The sequence below is a fragment of the Vipera berus genome (assembly GCF_964194415.1).
Source record: "Vipera berus genome assembly, chromosome: 3".
Classification (NCBI taxonomy): domain Eukaryota; kingdom Metazoa; phylum Chordata; class Lepidosauria; order Squamata; family Viperidae; genus Vipera; species Vipera berus.
In genome coordinates, this window is record NC_138204.1 from 53,741,726 (window position 1) to 53,754,757 (window position 13,032).

The window sequence follows — 13,032 nt, forward strand, 5'->3', positions numbered from 1 at the left end:
TCAGTGTCACCTCACATTGCGAGATGAGTGACATCTAAATTTGATAGATAGATAGATAGATAGATAGATAGATAGATAGATAGATAGATCAATCACAGGATCATAAGTTCAAATTCAATTTATCCAACTGGCAAGCACCCAAAATGCAAATCAAATGACCACAAGGATGGTTATTACTTTGAGGATCATCATAAGTACATTTTTTTGAGTACATCATAACTCTGAATGGTTATTAAGTGACTGGTCATAAGTAAAAGATTATGTTTAATTCTGTTTTTCTCCAGAATCATTCATGAGGATGGCTACTCAGAGGAAGAATGCAAGCAGTACAGAGTAGTTGTCTACAGCAATACAATTCAATCGATCATTGCAATAATAAGAGCAATGGGAAGACTAAAGATTGACTTTGGAGAAATTGCCAGAGCTGTGAGTATATATAGTTGTTTTGTATACAATATTAGAGTTCAAAAATAAATAAAAAGACAGTTTTGGCAGGCACCTGATATAACACACAAAAGTTGGGGATAATCTGCTTTGAAAATTTAGTTGCAATTATTATAATTTTCTTGGGAGACATGAAAATGTTGTGGAATGTGATCATGCACCAAGAAATTTTTGACAAGTATTGAAAGTAAATAAGACCTTCTCATTATTGTCCCTACATAAGGAATGTTGTACACTTGGAAACTTATTAACTACTTTCTTACAGGTATTAGGAAAAACTTTATTTGCACATTTTAAATTAACTTTTTAATGTATTCTGTGTTTCTTAATCTACTGTTAATATTGTTTTAATTGTCCTTATAGCTTAATTTCCTAGGTAGTCCATATACATATACCATGTTTGTCAGTTATATAATTTCTGGCAATGTGCCTTTTTGCACTTTGGCAAGAAAATGCACTCCAGAGACACTGAATCAATTTTTGTATAAGAGAGTTTTTTTTAAAGGTTTATGGTAATGATAGGTTGTGACAATTTTGTACTTGAGTAGTAACTTGAATGATACACATCACAACTATCATTTTCTTGGTGATTCTAATCCTTTATATAAAATTATGCCTCGAATAATGAGTTCTTCAGTATTACTTGGTTATTCCCGTGGGAAGCTTTACAGAGAAAGGGGTAAAAAGGACATTTTTGGTAGCTAGTAGATAATGTTTCCGATAATTTTATATTTTACCTAAATAGCACTTCTGATATTGGCAGTTCAGCAGCATATTATGCCATTGCAAATGACCACAGCAATATTTAATTATTATTATTATTATTTTTTTTTGAGGATGATGCCCGCCAGTTGTTTGTACTGGCTGGAAGTGCAGAGGAAGGAGTTATGACTCCTGAGTTAGCAGGAGTGATTAAACGGCTATGGAGAGATCCAGGAGTTCAAGCATGTTTCAGCAGATCAAGAGAATATCAGCTTAATGATTCTGCATCCTAGTAAGAAAACTTTCTTATAGATTTAAGTAGCTTAATTGATCACCTCGTGCTCTTAATAACTCATAAATATTTGTTATAATCTGAAAACTACTATTTATTTTGCAGCATTATTATGGCATGAAGGAATACCTCTAAAGAATTGTTGTGGTATTTCTCAACAAGCTATGGGAAATTTCTGTATGAAGCTATACAAATTCATTTCAGGAAAATTGTTAAATAAATGGACAGTTAATGGAGGCTTGGCTTTGAAGATTCCCTGGATTATGTTTAGTTGATCAAAGCAAGTTCTGTGGGTCACATAAAAGGGCTGAACGGTCAAGTCTAACAACATTTACTCTTATCATCTGCTATAAAGGACATTAGGAAATTTGCTTTTTAATTGCATTTTTGGAGTCTTCCTGTTAGAACTGAAGTGCACAACAGAACAAAGGGATATTGATTCTTCCTTCCTCCTCTTGCTAAACTTGTCATCTTCCATACTGTCCATCATCCTATTATCTTGACTGAAACGGGGGAAATCCACAGTAAGGTACCTTGTTTACATAGGAGTAAGTGTTTGTGTTTATACCATAATAATTGTATTGCTAAGATACTGGGAGACAATTTTGATTATTTTGTCATTGGAGAAGTATTTCTAATCAACAGTTTAAAATCCATAAAAAAATAGAATAAGGATAAGGAGCTATGTGAAAAAAATGAACCAAGCTAACATAGCTGACAGTTTAAAGATAATTGTGAATTGTCCCAAATTCCCTTCCCCAGTGGAAACAGACACTCATTCCCTCTTTTAGTTTCCAAGGGATCCTTTTGAAGGAGGGAGAGTGCTGGAAGAAAGGAGGAGTCCACCAAGCCTAAAGGCTCTTCTGTGTGTATCCAACTATGGTTCTGCAGTATCTCTACTTCTTTCATGACTTCACATTCATTTAGGTGGAAGAGAGAACTCCTGTAAAGTGGTATGAAACTGACTAGGATCATTAGGAATGTTTTGGGTTGCCCATTGCTATACTTCGCTTCTTTCTTGAAGCAGCTGTAATGGGGTCCAAACTGTCAGGGATTTTAATCTTTCTTGAAATAATGGTTTGTGTAGGTTCCAGTTACTTTACCAAGGGGTTTTGTGTGTGTGTGTGTGTGTAGAGTTTCACGATCTATAGTTTCTCTAAATTGAAGTCAACAAAAGGTTTTATTAGCACTGTAATCCTCCAGGATATGAAACATGAGGGACAAAAAAGTTGATAATTGCTATGTTAGTTTTATTCCATTTGCTTCTGAAAACTTAATCTGCTCTAAACTGATAGTTCTGCTATATACGGCCAGGCACGATGGCTGAGGAATTCTGGGAGTTAAGTCCACAAGTCATAAAAGGACCAAGTTTGAAGACCCCTGCAGTAGAGGACATAGATCATATATTGAAACAATCCACAGGCCCTTGTGGGTTAAATGCTTAGCTCTAAGCTGTTTTTAGGGCTTGGAAAAGTTCTTGTATTTTTATGCCAGGCAATTTGTTTTAGACCTTGTGAGGCTTGAACTTTGGTTAAATTGTCAGCTTGCTTGTCTGTTGTTTAGTTTTTAAGCAGGACAATATGCTATCAGTGTATTCTTTCTAATAGAAGCCAGAGTATTAAATGTGAATGATGTAACTATTCTAATATTGTTTAAAAAAAAAGATTATTGTTTTTTAGTGGAAGTAAGCATACTCTGCCCTCCCTACAATGGAATTAAGTAATATCAAATCTATAATTAAGAATATGCCTCAACAGTGAAACAGTTATACAGTGAGTTTAAAATTTCTTTGATGATTTAAAGACTTAAGAAACAGGTGGGGATATAGTGGGCATTAAAGGGTCTAGGTTAAATGTTTTGTGCTGGAAGTTGTTGACATTTTTCTGAAATCTAGAATCATACAACTAAGCTGGAATCATCTAATGGCTGTTGGGGTTAGATTTCAGAAACTTGGGTTGTGTTCAGACATAGTCCAAATTATGCATCAAGCTATTACATTTTGATCTTAGTTGCTCCTGAAACTGCAACCTAGCAGTGACACTTGTTTGTTTCATATCGCTGGGTGAATCACAATAGGGTATACTTGAGCCTACGTATACTTAACCTGCTACTTGTCCCAGCCTTTCTTCAATCATATGCTCGCTTTATTTTATTCTGACAATAATCCTAGTTAGGAATATGCCTGCAGAAATTTTATAGGCCTAAATATGTATCCTTAAATTGAATTCTGAAATTTCCAAATGCTTTCAGTTGTAGAGTATTGCTTTTGCTATTTTGTTATAGTAGTATTGATTTCTTTTTTATTCTTTTAAAGTTACTGTGGAATCAACTAAGGTAGATTTAATATGTAAAATATTTTTTTCTTCAAAAACATTGCTTTGAACTTTATTCATTATCATGATAGTGGATGCTGCATATACTACTTCTCCCTCTTCAGAATCTGTTTTCAAATGGCATAAAGGAAGGTATTGTTTTAGAAAAACTCTTGATTGTGAGTTGATCATAAACCTACACACACACACACACACACAGAGAGAGAGAGAGAGAGAGAGAGAGAGAGAGAGAGAGAGAGAGAGAGAGAGATAAGGGAAGACATAAAGTAGACTTATATTCTGATTTTCTGGTATGTACATACAGTATGATCAAATAACGGGTGGACAGAAGGAATAGGTTGGAATGGGTTTCATTGTAACTAGTAAAGTTACATTTCCCCCCCCCCCAGCTGTAGAATAGTCACATTGCTAGACAATTGTGCTTTTCTTTCAAGCATTTCTGGCAAGATGGACCATTCTGATTTAAAGAAAAAATAAAGAGAGCTAAGATATATCTAGGCCATGGTGTCAAAATGCTAAATAATATTTCCACAATGAATTGCACATCAAAAGATCACTGTACAGACTCTCAAACTTTGCAGTACCATAGAGTTCAGTTATAATGTGCAACTTCCCTCATGAATGAAATCAGTAATTTCACTTGTGTTAGGGAAATATATATGCCAGTAAAAGATGTATGATTTTTTTCATACATTGTTGACTTAGGTTTTATTAATACAGGTTGTTAAGTGGGTCATCCAGTTTTATGACATTTGTTTGTAGTGCTCATTAAGTAAACCACCTGGTCATTAAACAAATCCATAGTCATTTAGCAAATCCATTGTTTGCAATACGTGTTATTTTGCTGGAAACCAGAAGTAAATATTGGTTTTACATAGCACAGGGTTGATTTAATATTTTTTAACTTGGCTTTTAACTTTTGTATGTTTGATTTTTAACTCCCTGTAAACCGCCCTGAGTCCTCAGGGAAAGGGCGGTATATAAATGCAATAAAATAAATAAATAAATAAATAAAAACAGTAAATGCCATTATATGACCGTGTGATCCTGCAAACAGCCATAAATGCAGCCCAATTGCCAAGTGCCCGAAATGTGACTGGGGGCAGGGGGGGGAGCTATTAAAATTTTGAACCTGAGTTGTAAGTATCTTTTTTGGAACTTTTGTAACTTCATTCGGTCGCTAAGCAACTGGTCCAAAGTTGAGGACTACCTCAGTACTGTACTGAATTGAATACTACTGTATTCCGTATCAGATTGGTCAATTTTAGCTTGTCTGTCACCTTTAAATGAAACACTTTCTATTCTGAAATGTTATACATGTAAAATAACAAGTAAAACTACTGAAGTGCATTAACACACATTCCCCAAAGGCCGTTAATACACTACAGGTAATCACTGAGCTACAACCACAATCGAACCCAAAATTTAGTTTGCTAAGTGAAACATTTATTAAGTGAGTTTGCCCCATTGTATGACTTCACTTGCCACAGTTGTTAAGTGAATCATTGCATTTGTTAGTAACACGGTTGTTAAGTGAATCTGGCTTCCCCCTTGACTTTGCTTGCCAGAAGGTCGCAAAAGGTGCTCACATGACCCCGGGACAGTGCAGCCGTCATAAAGATGAACCAGTTGCCAACCATCTGAATTTTGATCATGTGTCTATGGGGATGCTGCTACGGTCATGTGAAAAACTGTCATAAGTCACTATTTTCGGTGCCATTGTAACTTTGGTCACTAAATGAACTGTTGTAAGTCGAGGACTACCTGTACTACATGCTATGCTGAAAGACACTAGCTAGCAGGAAAGATCCATGCTTGTAACAGTGCTTCCATTTAGTTTGTGCAAGTCTGGTCATAGAACATAGAATAATAGAGTTGGAAGGGACCTTGGAAGTCTTCTAGTCCAATCCCCTGCTCAAGCACGAGATCCTATACCAGGGGTAGGCAACCTTGGCTCTTTTATGACTCGTGGAATTCTGGGAGTTGAAGTCCACGAGTCATAAAAGAGCCAAGGTTGCCTACCCCGTCCTATACCGTATACCATTTCAGACAAATGGTTGTAGAACATAGAAGATATGACTTATTTGTAAGCCCCCAGCACTCTAGATCACCCTGAAAATACACACTGAAATTCAGAACATGCATCTAATCTCAGCTGCTAACTTTTACTTCATTATATAATTTAATTGTTTAAAGCTGTGGTCCAAAATGTTTCTTCACTAAATGGTAAAGACAATTGAAGGTATACGATCTTTGGTTAGACAGAAATCTGTTCGTTCTTTAAGACAGGGGTCCCCAACCCCCGGTCCGTGGACCAGTACCGGGCCGCGGCATGCCAGCAAACGGTCCACACGAACAAGCAAAGCCCCATCCGCGGGATGCAGGCAGCACACAAAACCACGCACCCTCCAGTCTGCAGAAAAACCTCTCTGTGGGACTGGTCCCTAGTGCCCAAAAGGTTGGGGACCTCTGCTTTAAGACATATGTAGATATAACTGCAAACTTTGGTGTCTTTGTAAATGGTCCTTATATTAACACCCAATGCCCATATATCTGATGTTCATACTGTTTTTATTCTACATTGTCTAAGAAATTCATAGACGGTATGTATTTGGTAATCCTAAAAGTTAGGAATATAACTGTAATATAGGCTATTATGTGAGTCCTAGTTGAGACTTCTTAAAGCTTCCTAGATAAATTGTGTCTTAATGAGATTTTAACAAAGGATTTTGTTCCATCTTTTGTGTTCTTAAACACTGCATTACACCCAGTTCCTGATTTCTCTGAAGTTTCTTTCATCAGGCAGTGGTATGTAAGCTCTGGCTGTGCATAGTGTTTATAATAAGAGATCGGCAGGATTGCATTTTCCGTTTGTGCATGTTGTTCTTCCCTTTCCTCACTCTGATAGAAGTCATTGTCCATTCTTTCTGCACCACATTTCTTAAATAACTTGTAACTGTTTGTGGATAACTGAATATAAGATTCATCATCTCATATGTAAGAGTTTAGAACACGAGGAAATAAGAAGGCAACAAGCCAGGAGAGAGAAAGTAGGAAAAAAGTGAAAAACTTTAAAAGGGTAAACTGGAAGCATCTCAAAAATATAGAGAAAGACCTTGAACATTTAAATAGAGAAGAATAATATTCTTAATGCTTGTTATGACAAAGACTTTCCCACTGAACACTGGAACTTGGAGTATAGGTGGCGTCTTCTTGTAAGTGAACATGGGGGCAGTTGAATATCTGTGAGAATTTAAACAACAGAAGAAATATACTACTATAATTGTTTTTGTGTGGCACCATGAATGTACTTGTTTTGAAGAGTACAAAGGTAAGGTTGTTTTTTGATATTTAACTTACAAACAGGCAACCTATAGGCATAGAAATCTTGTTACACTACAACTCCCATTCCCCTTGTTGGCTTGGAGTAGTGAGAGTTGGAATCCAACAACTACAGCTAGCTGATTCTCTCTGATCTAAATAATAATAAAAATAGAAAGTACATTGATACAAGGCATACAAGATCCTAATTTCTTTAAAAATAGAGAACTACAGTATGGGTTCTGGAAACTATTGGACTAGAAATTGTTGATAATATTTGTAGCTCAGGTTGTAGGTTTTGGCAACGGTCTGTTCTCCGAGCTTGTTGTTTAGGTCCTGGACATTTCATTACCAAAGTAGGTAACATTTTCAGCAGGGTTTTGCATGAAGTATTGGACTGCTGTTTTATAAATTATATTTTAAAGCAGATCTCTATCTAGGCTTCCTATAAGAACCTAAATTATGACCATTGATTCTAGTTTAAATAAGTTTAAATTAGAACTTTGAACTAAGACATAGCTTAACATAGAATTATAGAACGTATGCTGTATTAGAGTATCAGTTTGCAAAATGTTCCTAAATATTTTCTTCCCTTTTCTTGTCCCCTCTTCATTCCCATTCTTTTTTAGCTACCTAAATGATTTGGACAGAATATCCCAACAGAACTACATTCCAACCCAACAAGATGTTCTACGAACCAGAGTGAAAACTACAGGCATTGTAGAAACACATTTCACCTTCAAGGACTTGTACTTCAAGTAAGTGGCATTAAGAGTTGCAGGCTGCCATTTATGTATACTATTAAACCACAATTTCTTGGTGTAAAATTTATTGCTCTTCTGCACTTGTGGTACAGTCTTTGACTTTGGCTCACATAATGTAGTATCTTTCCGATTCTGTTACTAGTGATTCTTGATAAATCCACATTTTTATTTTCATTGTTTCATTCTTTTCAGCTGCTTTTATGTGGGGATCACAAACACAGGTACAGAATCCTTGCTTTACAGGAGCATGTATACTAATGGTATACTGGCTTCTGTTTTATATTGTTGATTGGAAGTGTAAAATACAAAAGCCCCACATAGAGACTTTATAATTTGCCATGCATTTATTTTCTGGTGTTGCAGTGGGAGTTGAAATTAACATGGCTCTCTGAACAATGCATGGCTTTCTCAGCAAAACAATAGACATAGCATTAACCAGTCAATAGTAGAGAACATTGGCAAGGAGCATGCATAATTATTTAAATGCTTAAAAGTGCTTGATGTAGAATGGGGCTGTGTTATTTTCCACTGTGATACACCTAATTATTTATGTCATGACGGAATGACATATTAACCATGTAGCTCCATGTAGTTTGCCACTTCGTCTCCTGATTGATCCTTATAGGACTTGTGATGTTTTCTTTTTGTATACTTTCAAACATCTGGGCTCTGCTACTACTGGATCTGATTTGTAAAATACAACAAAATGTAGATTGAATGCGAACAATAAGAAATTCATGTTATTCCTGGTGCACAGCATCCTCATGCTTCATGGTGGGATAAGAAACCTTTGCTTTCACAGTTCCTGGAGTTCCAAAGTGTTAGATAGTCTAAGAACCAAATGGTGAAACCATAGGGCATACTCACTTCTGTCAGGCTGCCACTCTTGCTGGTGCTATTTAGTTAGACTTAGGTAGTAGTTCCTTTGACTGAATTTCTCACAGTCATCTTTTCACGCCAGCTTAAGGTTCTGTTCAAGCCAAATAGTTCCCCGTCATTCGCCACACTTATCTTGCTGATTATAATGTTAAAGCTGTAATAAAAGTCTAAAAGTAAACCTAAAGAAATTGGGATTGGGTAAAGTAGATTTTGGGCTTGAAATTGCAATAGGGAGTCCTCGACTTATAACCATTTGTTTAATGACTGTTTGATTTATGGCAGCACTGAAAAAAGTGACTTATCATCACATGACCATTGTAACATCCCCCACAGTTACGTGATCAGAACGTTGAGGCTCAGCAACTGGCAGCGTTTACAATGGTTCCACAGTGTCTCAGGTCATGTGATTTCCATTTACAACCTTCCCAGAAGGCTTTGGACAAGCAAAGTCAATGGGAGAAGCCGGACTCGCTTAATGACTGCACGATTTACTCAACTGTGGCGATTCACTTCACAACTGCGGCAACTGTGGTTGTAAAATGGGCTTGACTCAGTTAACCACTGCATCACTTAGCAATGGAGGTTCTGGTGCCAGTTGTGATCATAAGTCAAGGACTCTCTTGTAGATAATAATCAGCTGTGGAAAAATCACTGTGGCTGAGCCTCTGCTACCCTTGTGTACCCCTTGTGTATAATGAGATGATAATCTTGCATCAAAGATGAACGTTCCGTGCGCCTTTGGCATCTAGTCATGCCAGCCACATGACCATGGAGACGTCCTCGGACAAGCGCTGGCTCTTCGGCTTTGAAACGGAGATGAGCACCGGCCCCTAGAGTTGGAAACGACTAGCACGCATGTGCGGGGGAACCTTTACCTTTTTACCTTAGGTGTAACTTTTTCGTGGGAGGCCTAGATATTTCCGTATCCAGCTCTACAATGTCAAGTAGTAAAGAAATGCCAGTCAGTATTGTTTCTTCACTGCCAGCTTTTGCTGGTTCTGCCCTGAGCACTTGGAACAAAAAGCTTAACTATTTTATTCGTGTAGTATCTACTGTGTTCATGATAAGGCCTCAAAAGGTTACAAAAGCTTGAGCCTGGAGGAAAGAGGGCTTAAAGGGATATGGTTTGTATCAGAGCTTTTTAGAACAATGTAATTATGTTATTTCCGTCATCCTATTTTTATATCATAGTCTTCCCCCCCTCCCTTTATAGCACTAAATGAAAAATAATGATTTAGCATTTGATGATTAAGCAAAAATAGCATCAAAATAGCCAATGCTACATAAAGTAAGAGGGATGCGGTGGCTCAGTGGGTTAGGACGCTGATTGTCGATCAGATGGTCGGCAGTTTGGCGGGTCGAATCCCGAGTGCCGCGTAACAGAGTGAGCGCCTGTTATTCGTCCCAGCTTCTGCCAACCTAGCAGTTCGAGAGCACGTAAAAATGCAAGTAGAAAAATAGGGACCACTACGGTGGGAAGGTAACAGCGTTCCGTGCGCCTTTGGCGTCTAGTCATGCCGGCCACATGACCACGGAGACGTCTTCGGACAAGCGCTGGCTCTTTGGCTTTGAAACGGAGATGAGCACCGGCCCCTAGAGTCGGAAACGACTAGCACGCATGTGCAGGGGAACCTTTACCTTTATCTTTACCTTTACATAAAGTAATGTGTTCAAACAGATTCAGACAGAAGTTATTAAAGCCTTTTATAATTTTTGTGGTAAAATTAATATAGCAGTGGATATTTAATGAACTTTTAGATCTCAGGGCTGGCAAAATCGTTTACGAGCTTATTAAAGAGCCCCTATTGTGCATGTGTATTTGTGTGATAACTAAACAGATGGATTTAGGGTTGTTTTTTTTTCCTAAATGAATCTTCAAGTCCTTATTTTTCTGCCAGGATGTTCGATGTTGGTGGTCAGCGTTCAGAACGTAAGAAATGGATCCATTGCTTTGAAGGCGTAACCGCAATTATATTCTGCGTAGCTCTCAGTGATTATGACCTTGTCCTTGCTGAGGATGAAGAAATGGTATGTTGCTGTAGAATTATTTTCTAAATAATATGGACTGCGACAGAAATTCACCTTACTACACTATAATTTAATCAAATGGCCCATGTTTTGCTATTTTTATTCCTTGAACATTATAAATGGTAATATTTCATTAGCGCATAGGGGCAAGCTTTTCTTGTCTGCATTCCCATAATTTGTGCAGTGAATGTATTTGAAGTTGGGAGGTTATGGAGAATAAAATTGCCTCTTCATAATTGAATGTGAACATTTAAATCTACGTACATGATTTGAGAATCATGGGGAGAAATGGTTCCTGACAGAAAACTGCCAAAAAAAAGAGTGATATTTCAGAGGCTTTTTGTAACATTTGAAAAAAAAATGTAGACATTATTTAGCAGGTTTGAAGGGATGGTTCTACCTTTAACGTTGGGATTATTTTTGACAAAATTTGCCCTAGTAATTTGGTTGGGGTTGCTGATTATATGAAGTCTCAATGCTGACTTTCATTAGTTCTTTTTTCTGTTCAGAATCGAATGCATGAGAGTATGAAACTGTTTGACAGCATTTGTAACAACAAGTGGTTCACTGATACGTCAATCATACTTTTCCTGAACAAGAAGGATTTGTTTGAGGAAAAGATACGGAGGAGTCCACTAACAATTTGCTATCCGGAGTATCCAAGTAAGATTTGTCTTAAGGCAAAACAGAAAGTCAGCATGTGTGTGTTTGTGTGTGTGTGTGTGTGTGTGTGTGTGTGTGTGTGTGTGTGTTTTATAGTAATTTCATTAAAGATGATAATTATAAGAATAAAAATCTAAATTAAAAGATGAAAGAATAGAAAAAGAGTAAATGATGTGGAAAATAAAAAAGAAAGAAAAGTAAGAATACAGTAGTTCTCGACTTACAACAATTCATTTAACAATGGTTCAAGGTTGCTACAGCGTTGGGAAAAAAAGTTATTGTGGGAAAGGGGACTTTCGGAAAGTCATTAAAAGTGGTGATCGTGATGGTGCATTCCTCTGAATATCAGATTTGGAAAACAGCAGCAGCAGAGTTAGTCCCTGTGTGTCTTACTTTCCAGAGTAAAGTGGTTGGGCACTGTGGGCTTTAAAGGTGATGGGCTCGATAAGATTTTGATGTAATTCGTTAGAGCTGCTCTTACGCTCGGTGTCATTTTTCTAGGTTCTAATACGTATGAAGAAGCTGCTGCATACATCCAGTGCCAGTTTGAAGATCTGAACCGAAGAAAAGACACCAAGGAAATTTATACGCATTTCACCTGTGCCACTGACACCAAGAATGTGCAGTTTGTGTTTGATGCTGTTACAGATGTCATAATTAAAAACAATCTGAAGGAATGTGGACTGTACTGAAAGGAAAGAAAGAGAGAAAGGGTAAATTGTGAGCCTGAACTTCAGCACTGCACAAATATGTGCCATTTGAACTTGTGCTAATTTTTGAATTTTCTTCTTTACCTTTCAGGATGTGGACTGTTTCTTTGCTCCCTTGTGAGACAGCTGCAAGCATGAACAGGACTGGAGAATGAAAACAGCATGCAAAACTTTGCATTCTTTAGCACAATCTTCTATATTAGGGATATTTTACTGGTATGGATGGTGAAGTTAGATTCCAAAAAAAAAATGGAACTATTGTTAAGTGTGATTTTTTTTTATCATCCAAGCATCACTTGGATTGCATAATTTGAAATATGTACAGCTGTTATGAAGTTTTCATCCCAGAACTTCAATATGTAGCTTTCTTTAATAAGTCATCATTGCTCTATTTTTAAAGTTTTTCCATCAAACTATATATTGATTAAATTTTATTTTCTTCGCAATGAATCTTACATTTTAAAAGCAAACAAAAAAACACTTAACTATGCACATGATGTGACCAGATCATGCAGAAAGTATTCCTCTTAGCAGGAACCTTTTATTTTTAAAACTTGGTATGGTCAAAACTTGCTAGTATTGCAACTACTTTAAAAGGGCCTTAGAATTCTTATGGCTAAAGCTGTGGCTTACTTCTAATATATACTACGTCAACATTCTGCTACATATACTGTAAGGCTTTCCCCTTCCTTAAAAGGTAGATTTCCTGTAGCAGGTTTAACAAATTATGTGTGGCTTATGGGTTGGGAGGATTTAGCCTGGTTTATGCCGAGTATCAATTTGCTGAGTATGCAGCTGGTGTAGCAAATAAAATCTGATTCTTATATGAAATTTCTGAAGTGAGTACCAGTTAGCAAAGTGCTTTGTAAAATTCTGAGCTGGAGGGAGAGAATATA

The 13,032-nt window shown here is 37.0% G+C and overlaps 1 protein-coding gene across 1 annotated transcript in view; it reads left to right on the forward strand.

Moving 5' to 3' along the window:
• GNAI3 (G protein subunit alpha i3) overlaps positions 1-12,582 on the forward strand; it is a 31,679-nt gene extending 19,097 nt beyond the window's left edge. Inside the window, exons 3-9 of the mRNA XM_081325734.1 lie at positions 285-426; positions 1,281-1,438; positions 7,722-7,850; positions 10,634-10,763; positions 11,273-11,426; positions 11,928-12,139; positions 12,228-12,582. Coding sequence (XP_081181860.1) covers positions 285-426; positions 1,281-1,438; positions 7,722-7,850; positions 10,634-10,763; positions 11,273-11,426; positions 11,928-12,118 — 904 coding nt within the window. The 3' untranslated portion in view covers positions 12,119-12,139; positions 12,228-12,582. The remainder of the gene's footprint in view (positions 1-284; positions 427-1,280; positions 1,439-7,721; positions 7,851-10,633; positions 10,764-11,272; positions 11,427-11,927; positions 12,140-12,227) is intronic.
• Positions 12,583-13,032: the final 450 nt, after the last annotated feature.